This window comes from Perkinsus marinus (genome assembly GCF_000006405.1).
Source record: "Perkinsus marinus ATCC 50983 genomic scaffold scf_1104296970858, whole genome shotgun sequence".
Classification (NCBI taxonomy): Eukaryota; Perkinsozoa; order Perkinsida; family Perkinsidae; genus Perkinsus; species Perkinsus marinus.
Window position 1 is genome coordinate 23,091 of NW_003202288.1, and position 22,288 is coordinate 45,378.

The following is a 22,288-nucleotide window of genomic DNA, read 5'->3' on the forward strand; positions in this document are numbered from 1 at the left end:
CGTTATTGGACTTTCCATTGGTTTTGATCGACACAAGAGTACAACTTGAGCCAAGATGGCTACTGACTGTTTCTTGCAGGAGTGTGAAAGATGCCCTATTTATTATAAATAAGCTGAAAGAGAACCATTCGCTACTCACCCTGTCGCCGGAGTAAGCTGGCACGTATTTCGAATTTGTCTACTCTCAAATTGAAGATGGTCCGCCAGAATCAATATGGGCGCAAAACTAGCTGGACAAAAAGCTCAGCTCAAGCCATACACTGGCATTGGTGCCCATCACTATCCCCGGCATGGTGGACTTGGGAGTCAGAGTGTAACATCAATCTTGCCTTGAACATGGACACCTTCATTCCCTGTGAGACCGGACCTTTGAACCTGTCCTCTCTGATAACGACCACGACTACGACTCTGACTGACAGCAGCACTACTACTCCCACTGATGTGCCGTTGGTCACCACTCTGATGAGCGGAGACGTCGACACAGCTTCCTCGAACACCACTTCTTGTCCACACCTACGAGGCGGCGAAAGCTCCAGCGGAAACCAATGGAAACCTCGCCCGATGCCGTTATTGGACTTTCCATTGGTTTTGATCGACACAAGAGTACAACTTGAGCCAAGATGGCTACTGACCTGTTTCTTGCAGGAGTGTGAAAGATGCCCTATTTATTATAAATAAGCTGAAAGAGAACCATTCGCTACTCACCCTGTCGCCGGAGTAAGCTGGCACGTATTTCGAATTTGTCTACTCTCAAATTGAAGATGGTCCGCCAGAATCAATATGGGCGCAAAACTAGCTGGACAAAGAGCTCAGCTCAAGCCATACACTGGCATCGGTGCCCATCACTATCCCCGGCATGGTGGACTTGGGAGTCAGAGTGTAACACCAATCTTGCCTTGAACATGGACACCTTCATTCCCTGTGAGACCGGACCTTTGAACCTGTCCTCTCTGATAACGACCACGAATACGGATCTGACTGACAGCAGCACTACTACTCCCACTGATGTGTCGTCGGTCACCACTCTGATGAGCGGAGACGTCGACACAGCTTCCTCGAACACCACTTCTTGCCCACACTTACGAGGCGGCGAAAGCTCCAGCGGAAACCAATGAAAACCTCGCCCGATGCCGTTATTGGACTTTCCATTGGACTTGATCGACACAACAGTACAACTTGAGCCAAGATGGCTACTGACCTGTTTCTTGCAGGAGTGTGAAAGATGTCCTATTTATTATAAATAAACTGAAAGAGGACCATTCGCTACTCACCCTGTCGCCGGAGAAAGCTGGCACGTATTTCAAATTTGTCTACTCTCAAATTGAAGATGGTCCGCCAGAATCAATATGGGCGCAAAACTAGCGGGACAACAAGCTCAGCTCAAGCCATACACTGGCATCGGTGCCCGTTTCGTAGTCGGCGGGATTATCGCCCATGTCCTTTCTCGGCAATGATCGTTCCAGGCGATGATGGTCTCTTTCGCATATGGACCACTGGTGAACACGCGATCCATGAGCGCAATATAAGCCGTGCTGCTAATAAACGGCGTGTTCTTTCAGACGAGGTAAAAAAGATCATCGATGATCTCGTACTAGGCCAAGGCACCGCTAAAGGAACTCTCAAGCTTATATTGGAACGGAAGCTCTTCCCGGAGGGAATGACTGTGAAGCAACTCACTGCGGCAATTTCCCGGAGAAGGCACGTGATCATGAAGTTTGATCCCGCCCGCCCACAACCCTCTGGTGCGGCTCCTTTCGAAGTTAGAGATTTCCTCGAATCGAGGACTGGCGTGCCAGACTCAATGGATGAGGCTTTTCGTATCTCATACAAGATTAATCCCGACTCGCATCTAGTGTATGCTTATCTTACTACCAAGGCTCTTGGTCCGAGAGGTTAATTCTTCTGGGTGGCACAGCACCGGCGATAGCGGCTGACCATACATTTCAAATTTCGTGGCTACCACTACCCTCCCTTGTCGTTGGTGCCGTGAATAAAAGCTCTGAGTTCGATTTACTCATAGCCGGTTTTTGGGTGAAGGAAGATGGCAGTAGTATAGCACCCGCATAATGCGGACCGCATTCAAAGCTGCTCTGCGACGACTATGTTCTTCTCTCACTCTAGACCATAAACCAGTTGCTTTTCTTGGTGATTCATCATCATCCCTATCTCGTGCCTTCCGATCTGTAATAGCCATTCCAAGCTTTAGCAATGCATCATGTGTCTCAGGCGTATGGAAATCTAAGTCCATTCAGACTCTATAAATCCCTCCGTTGGCCAAGTGACAATTCGAGCTCCGATGCTCCTTTACGAGTGAGAATATTCTGCTTCGTACATCTCTGGCGAAAAAACCTTACGCCTTATAAATAAAGATCTGGATGGGGCATCTGACGAAGACGTGTTGGATGTCCGAAACAAATTCAAAGAAGATGTAAGAACATTACAGATATGTCCGATTAACAATTGTTCTCCATCGCTGCCCGGCTAATGTGCGAGGCATGGAAGGGGGACTTCCCCAGGTTGATTTCTTATTTTTAGCGAAATTGGCTTTCTTGAATTTTCGACTACGTTAGTGGAACCAACACTCTTTCCTGGTCGTTACTGACGGGGTTCGGCGCCTTTGAGAGGTATGCAGGGCGTGAATGTAGTGGAAGTAGTTAGCAGTGGGAGTGTTACATGGAGAAGTATCATAAAGTGAGCTCGCCAGATCTGTCATGCAGCTCCCAAAGTGTCCTGGCGAGCATAGGGCCGATGCCATGAAAATGAGTCTTCCGGACGAAGAGGCCCGAGGAAGATCCACTGTAGTCGATGATCTTGTACAGTACTCAACCTGCTTTGCTCTGGAGTTCTGCGAGTCCCAGTTCCGTAAGTTATACTGCCCTCGGGGGGGTGAAACCACCAGGCTCGTAGTAGAGATGCGAGTGAAGTTCAAGTCCCACTGCTCACTGGACGAGTCGCAACGAACCAGAGAACCAACTCATAACGATACACAATTGTGAACCACCAACTCGAGTTTAGAAGAATCTACGGCCTTTCAAAACTGAGTCAAATTAGAGCCAAACCCTTGAGCCATTTGGTTGAACCAGAACCAGTAAAAAGGAGTCGAGCGCAGAACCTGACGTCCTCACGATGAAGATTATCCTTAGAAGGCCAAAAAGTCTTTGCCGGGCAATCTGCCCCACTCTAATGTACTCTACGTATTCCTCGGAGGAATTTCCTCCTATGCTCACCTGCGACACCGAACATTCCACAGCAGAACCTAACATGCAATGGTAACTCACTATAGAATAAACACAACTACAGCCGAGCTTATCCCTACGAAACTGCTTATTCAATAACGTGATTACTGATACCCGATACGAATGATGCAGACACTCGAGCAGTTAGAGCACTCGGTTGCGGATATCCTCCAACTTCTTCATCACTTCTTGAGGGGTCTTGTCCATGTCCACAGCAATTTGTCGCTGCTTCTCAGCCGGGAGTTGGTAATATCTAAGAATACCAATACTCCGTGTATTAGCTCGCTGTTGAGATACGAGAGAAGTGGTTTACTTACACTTCGCACAGGTCAGCATCAACGAAGTTCTTTATAGGGTGGTAGAAAGAACGATACATAACATGTTCTCTTCCGGTAAGGCTAGGTGAAGCCGCTGTATTGCGCATGTGCATTTCCAATGCCTGATCACGACCGTCACACTTTCAAGTAAACGACAGCAGCAGCAGAAGACGAGCCTCACCTGTAAGAAGCCATGTTCCCTCTTGGACGAGAAGGGATAAAGAGCTCCAATGGTGCCAAGAACAGTGGAGTAAATGACGATCTCCGCTCCGCCTGCTACCATCGTAACCTGAGGGAACTCGAGTCACTAGGGCGTACAGGAACTTGGCTCACCCTCTGGAGAGAAGTGATAGTCTCTCCCACATGGAAATGACCAATCAAGTCCATCTGAAATCAGCAACAGTACCATCCACCACGACTACGTACCTCATATACTCACCTTAAACGTATTCCCAGATGCATAGTCGTTGTCTCTGCCAGGCACCAACCTCAAAGTCGACACACCTTCCGCCTCAACAATTGGCCTGAGCAACAGGAAGACATCATCCAACTTGAGCACCAAATAAAAAATAGAGTACGTACCTTCCCCAAGCACCAGCATCCTTGGCATCCCCCGGAACTCGCAGGACAGCGATGTTATCAAACTTGTCTCCAACGACTATCGTCTGAGAGCACACCGTTGTAAAAAGCGCGCGCCCAATAACAATGCTCACATTATAATCAAGAACAGCAGCCGCCGTAATGCACCTCGGATAAGTATCATCCGAGATAACCTGAGAGAGTCGTCATAGCATGTGGGTTCCTTTCCCCAGATTTCGGCTCACCTGCATTTGATTGTCGCTGTATCGCCACCTCAAGACTAGAATACTGTCGCGGCTATCAGCGGCGAAGATGCGATCCTTGTTCACATCGAGCCACATGATTCCACCCGACTCCGGCAAGAACTTGTATTCACACTTCTTCAACAGACGTTTCTTACCCAACTCGTAAATGCTAATGCCAAACGATGCAGTCCAGACGGAACAAACCAATACACACTTACCGCAAGACGGGCGCGACAGTCGGCGATCCACGCAAGGCCACCAGCAGCCGACCCTCGAATGGGTACATCGCAGAAGGAACACCTGACCGATGCCTTATATCACTGTTGCTTATGGTAGAGCCTACCTTCCAAAGGCGTTACATGGATGAGCTGCAAGTTGTAGCTCTCATCATAAAGATACGTTTTGATGTAACATTTGCCGTGCGCAGATCTCGACGGGTTATGAGGGTCCACACCAGTGGCAGTGCCCACGACCAGACATGGCCGGTTATCCTAAAAACAACACGCTCAAAGATATTTCACTGCCACCGGCGTCCAGTCACCTTCAACTGATAGAAGTAGCATACCGTCATAGCAGTAGCGGCTTCGTCCACATCCAAGTCTAATTTAAAGGAGGTCGACGCCGTAAGTGGGTCCACTACTCGAATGCACGAGCCCCACTTGCCCTGTCCAGCGATATAGGTACCAACCTGACAGTCATCACAATTCAGCGTCACTCACACAAGACTGTTTACTTGGCTTTCCGGCGGAGGGTCCATATCCGCATCTTCCTCCTCTCCTGCATCCACCTTGATCTTCCTAAGAGCATCCCTAATCTCAGTCTTCGTTTCCTCATTGTATCTACCATTAGCACGCTATAAACCAGAGTCGGGTCTCCACCGGGCAATCCTACGTATTGTGGTCGGACTCCATCACGGCCAGCATGATCCTGTTGTCCATCTGAGCCGCATCCATTTGGCCCGACAACAGCCTGGGCGGCGGCAACGGCAAAAACTTCCTCCCAGTGTAGGACAGCGGCACCATCACCTATCACGACCAAGATTGGCTTTCCCCAGCTGAATTGAAAAGTTTCCTCACGTATATGCACGAACCAGTAGGAAATTCACAAAATTTCTTCAGAATTTTTACACTGTCACCGACACATGTGCGTATTTTCCCACACCGACCACGACGCTGACCTTCGTTCGCCAACCGTCAAGACCATCCCACCTGATTGAACGTCTCGTTCAGCCTCTCCACACTGACGATCCTCAACACACGCTGACTCGTTGTGCATATACCCTCCTGGCAGTTCTCAATACTGAAGGGCGCTGCATGGTCGAAGCGAGGCAAGGCCGGTATCTTGCTGCTTCCGGGAGCATCCTCATCCTCGGCAGCAGCGAATCTGCAAAAGCACCAACATGTTAAGCCCCGAGCTCCATAACCACTTACGTGAGTGGCACACACTGGTACTGTCCCCCAGAGGCCCCAGCTGCTGAGTAGTCGTTAGCTTGGAAGCAAAGGAAAGGCCTCGAGCTCATTGCCACCATCGCGGGCCGTCCACCATCTACCGTAATAGGGCAAAGAGTAACCTAAAGGGACAAAGCCTAAACTTGATCCCACCACGTTAGTCACCAACCCGTCGTGGGCCCAACACCCTCTGCCTCTGGTCCGACAGCTGGCCCGTCACGCCATCAACAACCGAACGAACCAAGACCCCGTCTTCGAGACCAATAGCGAGGTAAATCGTAGCCGTCGTGCCCTCGCCAAACTGCAGCATGCACACCGACGAGGCAGTAGTCCTCAACGCCTGGGCGGCCAGCTGACGCAGTGGACGGTCCGAATCGAGGGAAAGGACGCGAACCGAGGAATCCACTCCTGCTACTGCCATAAACTGGCTCCGAGTTCGACCAGATGACAATGGTTGAACCGTCAAGGCCGCCACTTCACACCCAATGTCGCGTTTGGCAACCTCACTGAGATGACCATTAGTATCAGCATCAAGCTCAAAGAGTTGTATTTCTCCTCCCGAGAGAGCAATGACAACTTGCGAGCCGTTGCTAGCGGCCATAGTAACCTGCCGGCCCGGCGGGGCCCTCCACTCCGTGGTCCTTCTGCCTGCCGCGACATGACGTATACCCGTGGGCATAACCTAAAGAGAAGCCTCTCAGTCGATCATCGAACCAGCCCGACAGTAGCCCCACCTGGATAGCGCTCTTATCCTGCATCCTCATTGCGAAGAGGGTCGGCTGCTCCTTAGCAAACCCCGAGTCAGTAACCTCATGAATGTTATCAGAAGTCACCAACAAGGTCAGCGTCTGGTCCACGAACGACACGACGATGTAGCGGTCAGACTCCACCTCTCCCTCTGCCACCGGTGCGTAGCTAGCCCCGAAGGGCTTAATCGTGAACAGTGCATTAGGCTGTCCAGGCAGTTCTGAGGCCCCCGCCTCCCCGAGGGTCAGACCATGCCTCAGTATCCTCAACGCTGAGCGTGGCCCCCGACCCGACAGGGCGTAAATTTGACACCCCACGGACATCCCAGTGGTCACCGTCTGCTGCATACCACTGCCGTCAGCTTGCAGCACTTGCGTCTGCGTGCTGAAGCAGTCCATGACCTTCATATCCGTGATAGGGGCCAGACTGCTGAGCTCATCGAAAGGCGTCAAATTCTTCAACGTTCTCGGCTTGAACGCCACCACCGCATTCTCCCTATTAGGATGAGACGATGTCACCAACGCCGGGGTAACATCGCCCAAGCTGGCGAATTGATAAAGGGCGTGGTTGCCGAACTCCGAAGCGGCAAAGAGGAAGCCGGTCTTCAGCACACAGATCGAGATGGCAACTGGGATCGAGTCGAAGTAACTACAAGAAGAGACCCTTGAGGGCCCCCAGGGGTGAACCCGTCATAGCCCACCTGCACTGTATTTCCGATACTACTCCTTCCTTATGGGAAAGAGTAACCTTATAGAGATCTCCATACTCGGATTGGATGAGGAAAAAGAAGAAATTCTTCAGCTTATGCCGACTCCAACAGACCACCATAAGGCCCTTCTCAGCAGGAGTATCCAACCTCCTCGGCATGGCACACGACAATACAGGATGACCCTAAACGATGACACTACTTTACTACTACTACTACTACTACTACTACTACTACTACTACTACTACTACCACTACTACTACTACTACTACTAGTACTACTACTAGTACTACTACTACTACTACTACTACTACTACCACTACTACTACTACTACTACCACTACTACTACTACTACTACTACTACTACTACTACTACTACTACCACCGCTCACCTGTTTGTAATACGACAAGAAGTTCTCACAGCAGAGCAGGACACCACCAGGCCCATCGGTGCCCCCAGGTACAGGGATGAGGTCATGGGCCGTGAAGGGGATCTTATCACTGTGTTTTCTAGTTACCTAACACATAAGACCGTTCCATTGGAAGCCTATAGGCCTTAGCCCTACATGATTCACTCCGAGGTCCATCTCGTATATAGTCAGCAACTTCTGCGGGTTAGGGCCTTTTTTCCCAAAGTCATCGTACCTGATAATCGGCCCTACCACTCCTCATCGAACTTCCTTCAACCTACTGGCACTCGATAGCAGCGAATTGTGGGTTGTCAAAGCCAACGTCCAGGCCGACCGTGGCAAACACGATAGTGTAGCTCTTGTGAGCCTCCAGGGGGGACGAGATGGTCAATCTCGACTGAAGGTCTCTATTGAGGATGTAGACGAACTTCTGCCTCTCCACAGCCGAGACCATACAACTCCTTCCCTTCGGGTCAACAGCCAAGTACTGACCAGGTACAGTACGTCGGCACCCCCTAAAACAGCAGCAGTAGCATGTCGAATTTCGTGGCGCAGTGACGGAAATCTCACGTCTTGCCATAGGTCTCCTGATGGACCTTATCGAAGATGTTCTTCGTAGTGTTGTACTCCAAAATGACGATTCGACCCGAATCAGAGCCAACCAGGAGGTAGTCCCTATTGGCCCCCACCAGACGGAAGGTCTCCAGCGAACGTATGAGGCCGAAGCAGTTGACAGATATCACAGTCTGCAGCCTGTTCTGCTCATCAGGACGCAGCAACTCCAAGGTCGAGCCTGACAAGATACGGAATAGGCCCAAAAAACGCCCACTCGGGCAGCACCTCTGGCCACGACTATCTCCTGAGCTTTCGGTGCCGAGAAGTTACCATACACCGCGCATGTGACGGCCGAGGTCTTCGACAACGTCATGTTGTAGAAGTGAGGCATTTTTAAAGGAGGAGGACGAGGCCAACAACAACAATGACGACCACTCGTCAACACTCTACTGCCATCAACACTACCAAACGGAGCAGGGAGGGACCCAACACAAACAGTAAAGGGTAACTCCATGGAGTTCATGGAACTAACACCAGGATGGACGTATGACTCGTACCCCGTCATAATGGGGAGGGGCCGACCCCATTGCCACTAACTGTATCATCCTTATGCTGCGCACATACAGAGAGCAGAACCAATGACAGTGTGGCTGTTGATCTGGCCCCAATCGATATACACTCAGACGGGGCCCTCTCCACTCTGAGATCCTCTCGATGGTAGTACCGAACAGCACCACCGTCATAAGAAACGACGAGAACTCGAGATCACCACAGACCTGCCACTACCTGCCACCAAGGGCCTTGAGCCCCTCAACGTCCTCTCGATCACAGCACCAGACCCTACCCTGATGCATCTTCTCCTTCCTTTCCAATCTCAAGACTAATATCATACCCTTAATTCACTGGCCCGCCGTGGATGGACAAATTGCCAGCGACTAGAAGCCCTACGTATCTACCCTTCAGCCGTGCCCAACACCCCTACCGGCGCCTCTTGTCCGATCGAGGCATCCATCGTCCACAACGTGTGAACTACCGTCGAGTATACCTCTTCATAGACTCCGATACAACACAGAAGAAGGCAGTCCCTGAGTGGCCCAACGGTCACCATCCGACGACCCCATCACATGAGGAAGGTCTGCCACTGCCTTGTCCAGGGACTGACGATCTCTGTAACGACCACACTAGATGCTCCCAATCCATACGGAGGTTCGCCGTACTCTGGCATGAGATGAAACAACGACAATGGCACGACCCCGGGTAGATTCCCTGCACTTCAACAAATAACAGATGACCTTCAAAATACAACTGCTTAACACCATTGAGTTTGCATGATTCACTTGGGCTCACGTTGAAGGTAAAACTGCGGCAGAATCTGAACCAACGGCCACTCCGAAGAAACTCCCCTCCCGACAAACTACCACTGACCATCTCTCTCGGCCTTCATACGGGCATTAGGGCCCAGTAGCTCATCCAGTAGAGCAACCAGACGGGTAGAGTCGAGCGTCTCAAGGTCTTGAGTGATGGCCCTTCGACGATTCTGCAACGACCTCGTACCTGCCACGCTGAGTAGAGGAGGAGTTCACTTACCCCACGGGGCACCTACCGAAAAAGAGGCTTAGGGCCACCACAGTCATGAGGGCAACCGCAGCGAGTCTAAGTGCCAGCATCCTGTGGCGACGTCGGGATATGCCTTTTTGTAGGAAGTGGCTCGATCTCCCCAGGCTGGGGAAGGAGGGTTCGACTGTGGTCATGAACTCCTCAACAACAGACTCGGACCACCAGTCCTTGGGGGACACTACTAGTTGGGCTAGGCCACTGAGGGGGATCTCTTCCTCTGGGTCCCCTTCCTCAGGTGGGCCCGGCATGACCAGAATAACCCCAACGGTTATGATAATTCCGAAGAAAATTATCGCCGCTGTGAATTGAACCAGGGCCAACCGGATGGCAGTCCGACGTAGTTTCTCGTCGCAGTCCGAAGGGATGAAGTATTCACTGCGACAGTTTGGGCAGTGGCTCGCGAGAGTCTTCCGTAATAATCCCTCGACACACTGACGATGCACCAGACCGGCGTCCTCCGACTTTTTATGACAATCGCAAATGCAAATGAGGAGGTCGGGAAAGTCCCCACTCCCACAGTGACAGCAGACGAGACCTTCCTCGTTCGACTCACGAGCAGCAGGCTTCGAGCTTACACACCGTCGACCAGCCATTGGTAGTGTTCGTTGGAAGTTATCAGCACGAAAAACCGGCCGATTATAAGTGCGTAATTTTGTCGAAATACGGATTTTTTCCACTGCGCATAATCGTTGTGTAATACTACTGTGGGTGTTGCACATTTCCTAAGCTGTCTTACGAACCTTCAGTGCATCCACTTTGAAGAAATCTCATCCGATCGGCGTTTTCCGAGCCCCCTGTCGTCAAATCACCCTTCTACTACTCAATGCTCCTCTCATGCAGTTGATTCCCCTCCCCCCTCATGAAACGAGGCCGAGGTAAGTCCCAAGCGTCCAAGCGTGCCAAAGAGGCCCCCCAAGAGGTCGTCGAGCAGGCGGCCCCAGAGGACTACTCTACCGTCATTCTGTCCTGTACCAGTAAAGAGGAACTCCTCCGTCTGATAGCGCAGTTACAGCCCAACCCCAACAACGAGTCGGCCGGGCCCCCACCGAGCGTATCGTCCAAAGACCCCATCCTTGCGTTGGAGAAGGACACTCCACTGACCTGCTCACAGTGCCTTCGAACATTCAAGAGGGCTCGTGACCCTGGCCCCTGTGCGACCTGCAGTAAGGCACGGAAAGCGTCTTCGAGGTGGCCCGAGAAAAGTGTTATCTCGGCTGCCGAGACGTTAAGTTTCAAACTGACCAACTATGCAGCAGAGGTCGAAAGTGGTCTCGGCTCTTGCAGTAGTCGACTGCCCTCCAGCTCTGTGACTACCCCTAAGGGCCTCAATGTGGACCTGTTGGGCTTGTACGAGGTCCCCGGTCAGGTTCAGGCCGTGAAGAAAAACGGCATTGGATTCGGCGGGGGTGAATACGATGATGCCAGTCGAGTGAGCCGAGGCAACGTGCTGACCTCCCTTCAGCAGCCTCTCGACAGGACCTGCTCGAAAATTCTGAAGTTTCTCGCAGGAGCTCTGGAGGCGTCTGGGTTCGTTTTAACCCGAGGTATAGCGGAAGAATTCGCCCGGACGATTGTGGACGGACTCATGGAGTGGCTGAGGGAGTCTTGGATTGATCTGTGTGGTCGGCGAAAGACGGTATTGGAATCGATGCTGACGTTTTTGGAGGCGGCAGTCAAGCAGGAGGCGTTGGTACCGTTGCTGTGCTCACCGGTGAGGGATGGTTCAAACACTGTCTTCACGGCTCTGAGGACCCTGGCCGTCCAGGCGACTGTAGGAGATGATAAGATGGGCCCGAGGGTTCAGCAGTTGGCTGATTCTATAGAAACTCAATGGGCCCGATGGAAGGACTCTCCTACGCCTCCACGTGGTCGGCAGGCTAGGGGTCGAGCTGCTGGTAAACGTAAGGCTGAGGTCACCAAAACGGAAGAGGAGGGGCCTGGAGGAGAACCCTACGTGGCGGCATTGAAGCACTGCCGTTTGGCATCCTGCGCTGGTATATCAGATGTGCACAAGTATGCGAAGAGTAGCGCTCCACCCAGTGCCGCTGCAGCTGTCAGAAGTAGTGGAGGGGGAGTACCGCACTGCGAAGATTTTATTAATACTATGAGGAGCTGTGATGCTTTAGGGATTCATAATGAGCTTGGATGCCTGGCGACCAGTCTGCCGCTTCACCCGGACTCTTCGATTTTCGTAGTTTACGACGATCGACGGACGGACCTCCTCAGAGCTCTCATCACAGGTCATCACGTTTCCTCCCCTTACGAAGATATGCTCCTGGCAGGTCCAGCGGATACGCCGTATGCGAATGGTTGTTTCATTTTCGACATCAAAGTGCCGACCAACTACCCTCGGGCCCCTCCCAACGTGGCGTTGCTTACCACAGGGAAGGGCACTGTCAGATTCAACCCGAACCTCTACTCGGACGGGTAGGCCCCACTCCCCCTTCTTGAAACGCTCATCTCCCTCCTCAGACATGTTTGCCTCTCCCTGCTGGGCACTTGGAGTGGTCCGGGATGGTCACCGACATCGACACTGCTTCAAATCCTGCTATCTATTCAGAGCCTCATCTTTGTGGCAGAGCCTTACTTCAACGAGCCTGGTAGGCCCTTTAGTGTGGGCAAATATGCATATAGTCGACTACATGTGTTGGTGACAAAATGAAAATTCTGAAATTTTTTTGGGGAATTCTTATTGATTTTCGGGACGTTTCCCACCCGAATTCGTATAGAAAGTAACAAGCTAACATATACTCCAACACTGTTGTATCCATTTTCTCGTAAATGGTAGGATATGAGAGTTTTGCCGGCACCCCGGGGGGCCAGCGAGCCTCCGAACAATACAACCATGTGGTGAGGAAGGAGTGCTTGAGATGGGCTATGCTGGAGAATCTCAAAGACCCCCCATTGGGCTTCGAGGAGGTACTACTGCTACTACTACTACTACTACTACTACTACTACTACTACTACTACTACTACTACTACCGGATTTTGATCTCACTCGTGTGGTCAGGTTATTCGAAAACATTTTGCCCTCCGGTCTGAGGTCATCTTGGCTCAGCTCGAGCAGTGGAGTAAAATTCCGAATGACCCTTTCAGGGAGGATGTGATGAGGCTCACCGCTGAGCTGAAGGAGCGTCTTGTCCCCAAACCAGCGGCTAAGGTGGAGGTCATCGATTTGGAGCCCGCGGGCAAGGAACAAGGGCGTGTGACACTACGGCGGAGCGAAAGGCTGCGGAAAAAGGCCAAATTGGGATGAAGTTTTAATAGTCGTTTATTTCGATTGCATCATTAAAATATGGTTCACGCCTCCATCAATACATAAGTAGGATTCATAGTGCTACTACCAAGACTTGTCCTTTTTTTACTCGCACTGACCGTAATTGAGTTGACAAAGTGTAGAAAGTCGTTAACACAAGGACTACTACTAAAATAGAGGGCGTACTCCTATGAATGGTAGTCGTTTTGAGAGTAGTGGAGATAGTCGTGGATTGGGTTCTACTACTACGACGTAGTAGCAGAGTATTCTGGGGTGGCAGCTGTTCTTCCATCAGTGATCACACACGCTTTTGTTGATGAGATGGACACGAAATGACTCTACTCGCAAATTCTCGAATTCGCAAATGTTCAACAAGAATAATGGTAGGCTGATAGTAACGAGAGTGCTCCCTTTGGTGTATTAACTTTAGTCTTGTCTCCAATTTTGCATAGTTGTGAGGAGCACGAGGTAAAGGGCACTCAGGGGTTCCATCCCGACGTTGAAACTCAACAAACAACCAACACACTTGCCACACTAATGATATAAGTGTAAAAGTCAATCCTCTTTCGGACCGTCCTCCTCCTCCTCCTCGCCTCCCTCCTCCTCTTCCGTCTGGGCGTCCTTAGGGTTGTGCTTTAGTAAATATTCAGCCACGAACCCCACAGGGTCCTCGGGCCTCTCCCGTGCCACAGCGTCCAACGCCGGGACCAACACCGGCACCAGTGTCTCATCGAGCCACTGCCTCAGAGGCAACTCCTTGAGTACCGGGACTGGCTTCTCAGCGGCCTTCTCGATGCTAGCCGCCGCCTTGCCGTCATCAGTATAGGCCTTGCTTTCCCCTAAAACAACAGACGTGCATTGATTACCCCCAATTCGCTATTACCTTCGGGCTGAGCTTCCTCCGGTACCTCCTCCTTGTCATCAGAAGGAGGAGAGTCCATGACAGTCTCGTCGGTCTTCTCTGCCGTTGACATTGAAAAAACGCTTCTTAAAAGCAATGGCCTTATAAGAAAATTATTTTTGTGACAACTACTGTCCCGTATACGGTGAACAGCGATAAAGGTTACGCTCAGACGTACCCTATTACTCGTTGATCAATTAACGGTTAAATCTAATTGAAAAAACCGATTCTCACACTGCAGGAAATTCTCACCACTGAACACTACAGGGCAGTTCGATACTAAGACGGTTTCGAATTCGTATTGCTATTGTTAGCACTAATAATACTCAGCGCAGCTTCAATGCTCGCTACAGCTCCAAATATACATTTATCCGCTACCACTCCTTCCCCACCTCCCGAGTCACCACCGAGTCACCAACCGAGTCACCTCCAGGTTTCTTCTTCCCTCGAACTTGCCGCCGTGCTCGTTTTCGAGGACGAGTGTCCGAAGGCTCCTCATTGGCATCGTGGAGCAATTGGAAATCACTAGGGGATATTTCAGGCCGCTCGTCCGGGTTCAGCCCTCCTCGCATAATCGCCTTCATCGCCACTCTGTCCTGTTTGAATTTACGAACCTCATCTGCGTCCCCAATCTCATTCCACCTCCGCATGAGGAAATTGTCCGATCTTCTAGTGAACCTCTGGCTGATGAGGGACCACCTAGGGCCCAACTCCGCGACAAGGGCCTTCAGGAGCTCCGACTCTTCCTCCGTCCACGGGTCCTGGTCGTACCCCAACGACTCCTGGGAAATCTTCTCATACCGTTCGCGGCAAGATGTATTCGATCGATTCGGGATCAGCTGAGCCACCACAGTCCAATCTATGTTTTCCGGTTCTCCCAACATTTTGACCGCCATTTTCAACCTCTTATTCTCCTCAGGGCTCCACACTGCCCCCAGGCCGCGGTTACTCCTAGCTGATAAATACTTATAGCGATGCCGTATTTGAGGGCCCTGGTGACCAGTACCCATTTGATAGGCAATTTCATTCCAACACCCTGGGCCGTGACGCTCAGCCAGTTTCATAAGCAGTACGTCCTGCTCTTCAGTGAAGTTCCTAGGGATCATCTTAGCATCTAGACTCCGGGAATATCTACATAGAGGTTGAATGTGATGAAGTGATGGTAATGGCCTACCTCTGGAAGCACATACAGGGCGTGCGGTTGGTCCCCAACTCGGCTGCGATTGCTGGCCAGTCCCAACCGTGATGGGCCTCAGCGATGTAGTAGAGACGAAGGTCCTCCTCCTACCACATACATAGTGCCAATGTCACTCGTAGTGATACGACAGTCTGAGTTCGCCAGTCCCGAAGACTACCTTAGTGAATTCCGAGGTGTTGATGCCAGGGGCCAAATGGTGTTGCCATAGGGCTCTCGCGCAGGCTGGGGTTCGACAATGACGCCATTCAAGGGACTGCTTGCCAATTCTGCCCACCAACAGCTCGTACACTCGGTGCCAATCTATCTCCACTACGATGCTCATATCAGTTGCCAACTCTTCAACTTCATTGTAGTCGTTACACGATCCGACCTGTTTTGAATCCACGTCGGTCGACCTCAAGATACGTCCTCAGCTTACCATCTGGTGAATTTTCTCCCGCACTTCGGGTGAACACTCTTCACCATTTCCACTACTGTTCAATATCGACTCCAACAGGCCCTCCTTAACTGACTCCACTACAGCCCATTCGACGCCTTCACGGTCCTGACCAGCCACGTCTGATAAGAAAATCTTCGCAGTGCGCAACAGGATACCTCCTTCTCTTCCCGTGACAAAGGTCGAGTGGCACTGATGGGCCTTAAGGCAGCAGCTCTCATGTCCCTCTCGTAGGCCTCTACCAAAGTTGGAGGAAGGCTCCGATCGCTATCGATGCAATCAGGCCTGAGGGAAAATGAGATAGAGAGTTACGGTGCATTTCGAGACGAGTTGGCGATGGAGTGGTATGGAAACGGTCGATTATTTTCGCACGCACAAGCAAACTTACCTCAGCGAATGATACCATCTTTTCGGTTTCCGTCGAGTTGACAGGTCCTCTTCGTTCATAAAGTCCACGAGAATTCTATTATGTTCTTCCAACCTTCTCTGCATCCTCCTATTCTCCTCCAAAGATTCTCTTAGATTCCTCAGTATGCCGTCAATATTCACCATATACTCATAGTTCAACTTAGCGCCACTGTCCAGGCCTACCCCCTGGCTGGCCGCTGAGGCACTTACAGCCTCTCGGGCCCGTCGGGCCTGTCTTCGAGAGCTCATAGGAATGCAGAGGAACTTAACACGACGATGAGATTAAATCAGCTCTTGCTATCTTACAAAATCTTGCGTTTCCTCAACGCAAAGAACTGAAGCCTTTCACCAGTGGAATCTTTCCAAAATCGACTCGTTTACTAGTACGACCGGTTGAGGCTGTTAGTGAACGTTTTAAATGTGATTCGTATGGTCTACCACGTCAGACTCTTTTCTCACGAAAGTAGCCGAGGTGAGATAATATGCACAAAGTCAACTGCATGTGTTGATGACAATGTGGAGGAATATATGTTCGCTCTCCCGCAGTTGAGCGCCTTCCTCGTTAACTATAGAAGCTCAGCGAAGTGTTCAGGAACTCCCAAAAATAACAATTTTCAAATTTTCATACTGTCACTATATTTTTCCACAGTGGAAGAACCAACTCCGGCTTGGACAACGAATACACGTCATTTTGCCAGCACACTCCCCATTTTTCATGGTCCCCGATCTCACAGTAGTAGCTGATCCTCAGAAGTCTACAGCTTGTAGTAACGTCAAGGTGAGGCCGGTCTGCGGCCCTGTGGACCCCAAAGTAGAGGAGACTGCCGTTGAGAGGGTCTTGCGGCTTCGTAATGTCTTATCGGGAAGGCTTGCAACTAGATCTGGTGATGCTGGGCCCCGTAGTTCTACCGCTCCTTTGTTGACTTTCGACAAACTCCGCTATGATGTAGGCGAGGAAGAGGACGGTGAGGAAGGGCTCGTAGTGGAGTTCACCGATAGGAGGCGGAAAAGTTGTGGTCGAAATACTCTGCGGAAATTCCTTGACAGAAGCAAAGCATTTGGTAGTAGTAGACGGCCAGCTACTGCCCGTCCCCGAGAAACTCCACCCAAGGAAAGAATAGTCGAGCCAGTTGTGAGAGTAGACGATCCCCTCGGTGACGACACCAGCACTTTCATTGAAGTGAAGCAGCGTAGGAAGCTGAGACGTAGTGTGTCTGAGCCGGACATGAGCGTGGTGCCCGAGCCTACTGCCCTCGAGGGCCTGCCCGAAGAATGCAATTCCGAACCGGAGGCTCTTGGCACTGGGGTGGACTTGGCTGCTCGTGGGGGTCAGAAACGGCGGAGGAAAAAAATGAGGAAGAATCAGTTCATCGATGATGCCGCGAGTGTGTCGGGGTCGTCAGGAGGCGATGAAGATGACGAAGAGGAGGATGGTAGGGGTATAGGAAGTACCCTATGAAGGAGTTTTAATTTCAGGATACTTATCTGATCTGATAGCAACAAGTAGTGATTGTAGCGAAGCGTCGGACTGTGATGCGGGTATGCTGCATCGGCAGTGGGAGGACGAGATGGGCGAGAGAATGTTGAGGGGGATCTTTCAGCGAGGTCGGAGGTTCAGCTCGCAGTCTAGTATGATATAGGTCTTCAGGGAAGATCTCTCGTCGTCGCAGAGCCAGCAGTCTGGGAGGTTTGCTGTTCGCTGGTCTTGATCGGGAGCGGGCTCATCGGCCTAGTGACCCTACTGGGCCCAGGAGGAGGAGGAAGAGGAGGGGAGCCTGTAAGGACCGTCCTCACCTATTAGGTTAGCAGATCATCGTAGATATGGTACGAGACCATCGTCCCCAACAGGAGTCACCCGATGATCACAACAACTGCAGGAGAAGGAGATCGATCGGTAACACAACACATCGTAGACCCGTAGTGGTTGCCCCACCGCAAAGGCATCAAAAGAGGGCTCAAGGTACTGAGGTAACACCTCGTTGAAGGAGTATCGTCTTAGTAGAGGACCCAGTCGTATCTGCCCCGACGGCTGAGTGTGGCAGGCGAGTGTCTTTGGGAATGCGAGACACTTCCTCTAGCATCAACCTCAAGAGGGCCGTCGGGTACTTCACATATGTGCCTGTCTTGGCAGCTCTTTGCTGCAGTAGGTTCGTAAGGCGCCGTAGCTCCCGGGGCCGGCCCGCTGGAGGGTTCCTAGACGGACCCTCCCCTGCCCCAAGAGCTGCTGCCTTCGTGCCCACTACTGGTGTCCGACTCAAACAAGGTGTTAGAAGATTCATTTTCGGCGGTTGACCCCCTGTTGGGAATGAAGTTCGTCGCATCGCTAGTGTTTAATACTCGATAATATTCCTCATGCCCATGACGACTTTTCTCCCTATATTACGGTATGCGTTGATATGCAGGATGTTCGAAAAAGAGGTCTCGAGATATTCATTAGCCTCAGAAGAGGCTACTGCTGAGCTTCACGTTTGTATACGACCATCTACTGGCGAGATAGAGACTTTCATAACCCAACGAAATGTTGTGCAATCTCGGAAACATTGTGAGCATGCAAGCCATCAGAACACCATACGATTCTCTCGCTTTGTCCGTTCCTTCTTGGGTAATACGATACCATCACCTGAGCACAACAACTGCCGCCTTCAAATACGTCACTAGGTTCTCACCAACTTGGACATCTCTAATCTCAACATGACCTTCCTCATCATCAGCTGGTTTAAGGAGGCCTTTTTTAACCAGAAGTCGCTCGTTACGTCGGACATTAACACGCAACATCGACCCCGTATCCGCGTCCCGTTTGAGCACCGACTGCTCCTAAACGCTCAAAGGCTTGCCAGCGAATTCATAGTGAGCTCCCTGTCCCCACTTGCGAGTCGCTCCGCGTTACGTTATGATTGGGCATCTTGGGCAAGACCTCGCCCTTCTTCAACCTTCCTCGACTTACCAATTCCACCAACTGAAGGGTCTCCATAGAAAAGTGGCGGTGAGTAGGGAACTACCTTCTTGTCCATGCGGTACCGCTTTCGCCATTCCTGTATAACAGCCCGCTTAGCAGGCCCACACAGATTGTCCCTTGGTGGTAAACCCATCTTCTTGCGACGAGCAAGATACCAATCATAAGCACTACGTTTTTTCAACTTCACCTTTTTCGTCTGAGCCCGTGAGTAACCGTGGGAAACTCATCTTGTCAACTGCCCACCTCAAGGTCCTGCTTCAGCTTCTCTAGTTTTAGTATTTTATTAATGCTCTTAGACGCGAACCGGACATCTAGAGGCCTCGAGGCCCGACTGGCCTCTTGAATTTTCCGAACCACTGGGAGATTTTTCTTCCGAAACAGTACCGTAACTCGACCTGCTCGGCCTGGCAGGGAAAGCGTCTTCCGCTTCTTCGTAATCGTTTTCCAACCTGCTCTTGCCGTTCGGCCGACTCTGTGAATGTAGTCCGCCAGCGTGTAAGGAAAGTCGTACATAATCACATGGCCCACATCGTCGAAGTCCAAGCCACGACTAGCCAGATTCGTGCAAACCTAAAGTCACCGACTGTATCGAGAAAAGACCACAAGGAAACCACCACCATAATTTCCTTCGCTGGTGTGCCAGTCTTTGAGGCACCCTTGAATGAGGCGAACTCCTTCCGTCGGTTCTTGAAGGCCATCTCCCCGTGGAGTAAGCTGACACTATAGCCCTCAGCCTCGAGCATCTTGGCAACTCCTCTACACCGTGCTACAGTGTTGGTAAATATAAGGGTCTGCCAGAGGGCCACACCGCGTCACCTCCCGAGACTGGGGTCCTACCTTCTGGCCTCGCACTTGTCGCTCTTCAAGTGTGTCAACCAAGGCGTTACTTCTCTTCCGGCCCCCCATCGGGACGAAGACCTCGACGGTGTACCAACTGGACGATACTGTCCTAATGCCAACCTTACTTGTTCGAGAGCTGGGACGGTCATGTGAGCGTCGGGAGCAACGACTTGGTTCACCACCACATGGGTCGGGACGGAGGTTCGTACGAAGTTACTGACCGCTCCTGTCCTTGTAGCGCCCACGAAGGCCACCTACGACCGAGGCATAGCCTTGTGTATCATAGCACCGTGTTCATCTACCAGAGGGGCAGACCTCGCGGCTCCTCGGGCCTTGAAAGTCTTGGAAATTACGTCGGCAACCTCCTTCTCATAGAAGGTATCACACAAGGTATCGGCCTCATCTATCTAACAAGTAGCAAAACGTCACCTATGGAGTTAGAACCTGTGCGTTCAGCTTGCAAAACCACACCCTTAACCATTAGACCACTTGGCAAGATGATCTCCATCGACATCGAAGAAGGCAGCGTCTCACCACAAGATGCGTCACTTCGCCCAACTTCACATTTCCTTTCATCAGATGCAGGAGCAACCTCGCAGGAGTACACACCACGACATCTCCCTAGAAAAAGCGAGCCGTCAAGACCCCTCTAGCCCCCAGTCTCCAGTACCCTTCCTTGGTTGAGAGCCCTCGCCTCCTTAACATAGCTTAACCCAGCAGCCAAACCAGTGCTAGTAACCTCTCTACATCCCTGTGCTGTCAGTTGGCGCACTACTTTGATCACCTGATAGAATCTCTCCCGAAAAGCGTCCAAAATACGCCTACTTGTATTGCGAGCTCCCTAGTGGGGACCAGAATGACCGCTCTGGGCTTGTTCTCCAGAGGGTAGAGGTTGTCAGGATTGGACCTCAGCAGTCTATGCAGGATAGGCAATACGTAAGCCATAGTCTTCCCTGATCCAGTCTGTGCCACTACGAGCACAGACTGGCCCTCCATTATAGCGGGTATGCACACCTCCTGAGCAACCAAGCGCTGACCACACCGTCAACCAACACTACCGTACCTGCGTTCTGGTGGGTGTGACGGCACCAGAACTATGCAGACCAACGAGGAGCTCCTTGTCCAAGCCGAACCGATGGAAGGAGTTAACTCTATCGAAGGAGGTGAACCTACGTCTAGTCCATCACCCGATATTCACCTGGCCAGCACCTGACCTGTTAGGCATAGGGACATCGGCACTCAGGGGCCGCCTCAGGCTGCCCTCTCCAACTGGTGTCGCATCGGTTGCCGCAGGAGGAGGGCTGTATTCAAGCATACCGTTACCTAGGCCGGAGGAGAAGCTCCGAGAGATTAGACGTTGGTTTCGAAGAGGATGGGCCGACAGTTGAAGGACCGCCGCCATTCGAACAGTGAAACGAATAACCACCGCACTGCGAGAGCCATCTCTTATCGCGAATACTACAATTAAAGCACATAGGACAGCGACATGAAACCACAGGCTTAGTCAGAGGTGGAGAAGAGGACTGCCACGTCAACTACGACTGTCCGTGAGCCATCGAAGTGAGCACAGCGAATAACACCTCCGCCATTTCGATTGGACATCAGGGATTGAATATATTCCTTTTGAGTTCCTAGGACGCTTCCGTCACTCCGGTACTACCCTCCAAGTTATCGTCGGGCTAGCACGATGATGTGAAGTACACGGAACCTGTCTCCACCGTCATAACCTGCCCAAGTGGGATCTTCAGGAGTCGTCTTTACATGCTGTAAGAGGCACTTCGTACTGTTCCCTAAGTATCCACGATCCACGGTAATTTTATATGCCTTAGTTTCCAATCGAAAGGCGTCCAAAAAGGTTAGAAAACATCCGAGCACAAAAAGGGCAGTTTACGAAAGTTTCCTCCTTACAAAAACTTTGCTAAGGTGAATGACCAACTGTAGAAGTTATGGACAACACAACAGAACAGCTTGAGTGAGATGGCTACATTAGTAACAGACCTCTCCACTAGAACCTCTGCTACAAGATGCTCTATACGCCTCTGATAATACCTCTTGCTCCCCCCCCCAAGAAAGTGATGAATTCTCTATATGACAGAGGAAGTTCCCCTGAACAGCCGTCATGCCCGCCTCGAACTCCTACCAGCGCCACGATCTACCACAGTCATCATTTTGTGCAAGATGCAGATAGGGTGTGGCATCTTGCAGGCCTTCGAACTTCGAACCAACCAAGCTATTTTCATCATGTTCATCGGTTCAGGTATGTAGACTTAGGACTGACTTTAGGTTCACGTCGTGGTGCTGTTCTAACCTTACGACATTAGATCGGTACGTAAGCGTTGAGTTGTAATATCAGCAACGAGCTTGGTAGCTTGTACCAATTACACAGTGTGTGATGCAGACGTACGTATGCGTGCGAATCGTGCACGCATG

The 22,288-nt window shown here is 51.2% G+C and overlaps 8 protein-coding genes across 8 annotated transcripts; 3 read left to right on the top strand and 5 right to left on the bottom strand.

Annotated features, from left to right (window-relative positions):
* Positions 1-1,450: 1,450 nt before the first annotated feature.
* On the top strand, positions 1,451-1,897 carry Pmar_PMAR024471 (hypothetical protein; the record flags this gene model as incomplete). The annotated part of the gene is made up of 1 exon (XM_002767229.1): positions 1,451-1,897. One exon carries the CDS (start codon positions 1,451-1,453, stop codon positions 1,895-1,897), a length of 447 nt encoding a protein of 148 aa, XP_002767275.1.
* A 1,483-nt stretch (positions 1,898-3,380) lies between these two features.
* Pmar_PMAR024472 (spliceosome factor, putative) lies at positions 3,381-8,636 on the bottom strand (the record flags this gene model as incomplete). Its single annotated transcript, XM_002767230.1, has 23 exons — positions 3,381-3,489; positions 3,554-3,675; positions 3,735-3,842; positions 3,887-3,940; positions 3,993-4,026; positions 4,136-4,218; positions 4,267-4,326; positions 4,378-4,546; positions 4,596-4,677; positions 4,721-4,868; positions 4,919-5,065; positions 5,099-5,216; positions 5,269-5,402; positions 5,586-5,721; positions 5,808-5,947; positions 5,995-6,507; positions 6,560-7,220; positions 7,273-7,463; positions 7,673-7,798; positions 7,847-7,925; positions 7,972-8,205; positions 8,261-8,483; positions 8,531-8,636. 23 exons carry the CDS (start codon positions 8,634-8,636, stop codon positions 3,381-3,383), a joined length of 3,777 nt encoding a protein of 1,258 aa, XP_002767276.1.
* A 1,023-nt stretch (positions 8,637-9,659) lies between these two features.
* On the bottom strand, positions 9,660-10,110 carry Pmar_PMAR024473 (hypothetical protein; the record flags this gene model as incomplete). Its single annotated transcript, XM_002767231.1, has 2 exons — positions 9,660-9,799; positions 9,849-10,110. The coding sequence occupies 2 exons, from the start codon at positions 10,108-10,110 to the stop codon at positions 9,660-9,662; spliced, it is 402 nt and encodes a 133-aa protein (XP_002767277.1).
* A 590-nt stretch (positions 10,111-10,700) lies between these two features.
* Positions 10,701-13,210, top strand: Pmar_PMAR024474 (hypothetical protein). The gene is made up of 6 exons (XM_002767232.1): positions 10,701-11,922; positions 11,989-12,102; positions 12,145-12,289; positions 12,335-12,462; positions 12,651-12,781; positions 12,874-13,210. Exons 1-6 carry the CDS (start codon positions 10,722-10,724, stop codon positions 13,117-13,119), a joined length of 1,965 nt encoding a protein of 654 aa, XP_002767278.1. The 5' UTR covers positions 10,701-10,721; the 3' UTR covers positions 13,120-13,210.
* A 464-nt stretch (positions 13,211-13,674) lies between these two features.
* On the bottom strand, positions 13,675-14,093 carry Pmar_PMAR024475 (Dosage compensation protein dpy-30, putative; the record flags this gene model as incomplete). The annotated part of the gene is made up of 2 exons (XM_002767233.1): positions 13,675-13,958; positions 14,003-14,093. The coding sequence occupies 2 exons, from the start codon at positions 14,091-14,093 to the stop codon at positions 13,675-13,677; spliced, it is 375 nt and encodes a 124-aa protein (XP_002767279.1).
* Positions 14,094-14,394: 301 nt separating this feature from the next.
* Positions 14,395-16,311, bottom strand: Pmar_PMAR024476 (conserved hypothetical protein; the record flags this gene model as incomplete). The annotated part of the gene is made up of 6 exons (XM_002767234.1): positions 14,395-15,151; positions 15,195-15,304; positions 15,376-15,588; positions 15,637-15,762; positions 15,813-15,939; positions 16,043-16,311. The coding sequence occupies 6 exons, from the start codon at positions 16,309-16,311 to the stop codon at positions 14,395-14,397; spliced, it is 1,602 nt and encodes a 533-aa protein (XP_002767280.1).
* A 466-nt stretch (positions 16,312-16,777) lies between these two features.
* Pmar_PMAR024477 (hypothetical protein) lies at positions 16,778-17,521 on the top strand (the record flags this gene model as incomplete). Its single annotated transcript, XM_002767235.1, has 1 exon — positions 16,778-17,521. The coding sequence occupies one exon, from the start codon at positions 16,778-16,780 to the stop codon at positions 17,519-17,521; it is 744 nt and encodes a 247-aa protein (XP_002767281.1).
* Positions 17,522-18,620: 1,099 nt separating this feature from the next.
* On the bottom strand, positions 18,621-21,173 carry Pmar_PMAR024478 (DEAD box ATP-dependent RNA helicase, putative; the record flags this gene model as incomplete). The annotated part of the gene is made up of 14 exons (XM_002767236.1): positions 18,621-18,682; positions 18,729-18,876; positions 18,929-19,018; positions 19,062-19,214; positions 19,262-19,588; positions 19,636-19,809; positions 19,856-19,952; positions 19,979-20,112; positions 20,161-20,265; positions 20,393-20,479; positions 20,529-20,601; positions 20,643-20,875; positions 20,922-21,027; positions 21,073-21,173. The coding sequence occupies 14 exons, from the start codon at positions 21,171-21,173 to the stop codon at positions 18,621-18,623; spliced, it is 1,890 nt and encodes a 629-aa protein (XP_002767282.1).
* Positions 21,174-22,288: the final 1,115 nt, after the last annotated feature.

Excerpts from the sequence above, each read along its gene's own strand:
- Pmar_PMAR024474 (XM_002767232.1), top strand. The coding sequence starts at position 10,722 with ATGAAACGAGGCCGAGGTAAGTCCCAAGCGTCCAAGCGTGCCAAAGAG. Across the intron at positions 11,923-11,988 it reads TGCCGCTGCAGCTGTCAGAA|GGATTCATAATGAGCTTGGA; the intron begins GTAGTGGAGGGG and ends GTGATGCTTTAG. Across the intron at positions 12,290-12,334 it reads CCGAACCTCTACTCGGACGG|ACATGTTTGCCTCTCCCTGC; the intron begins GTAGGCCCCACT and ends CTCCCTCCTCAG.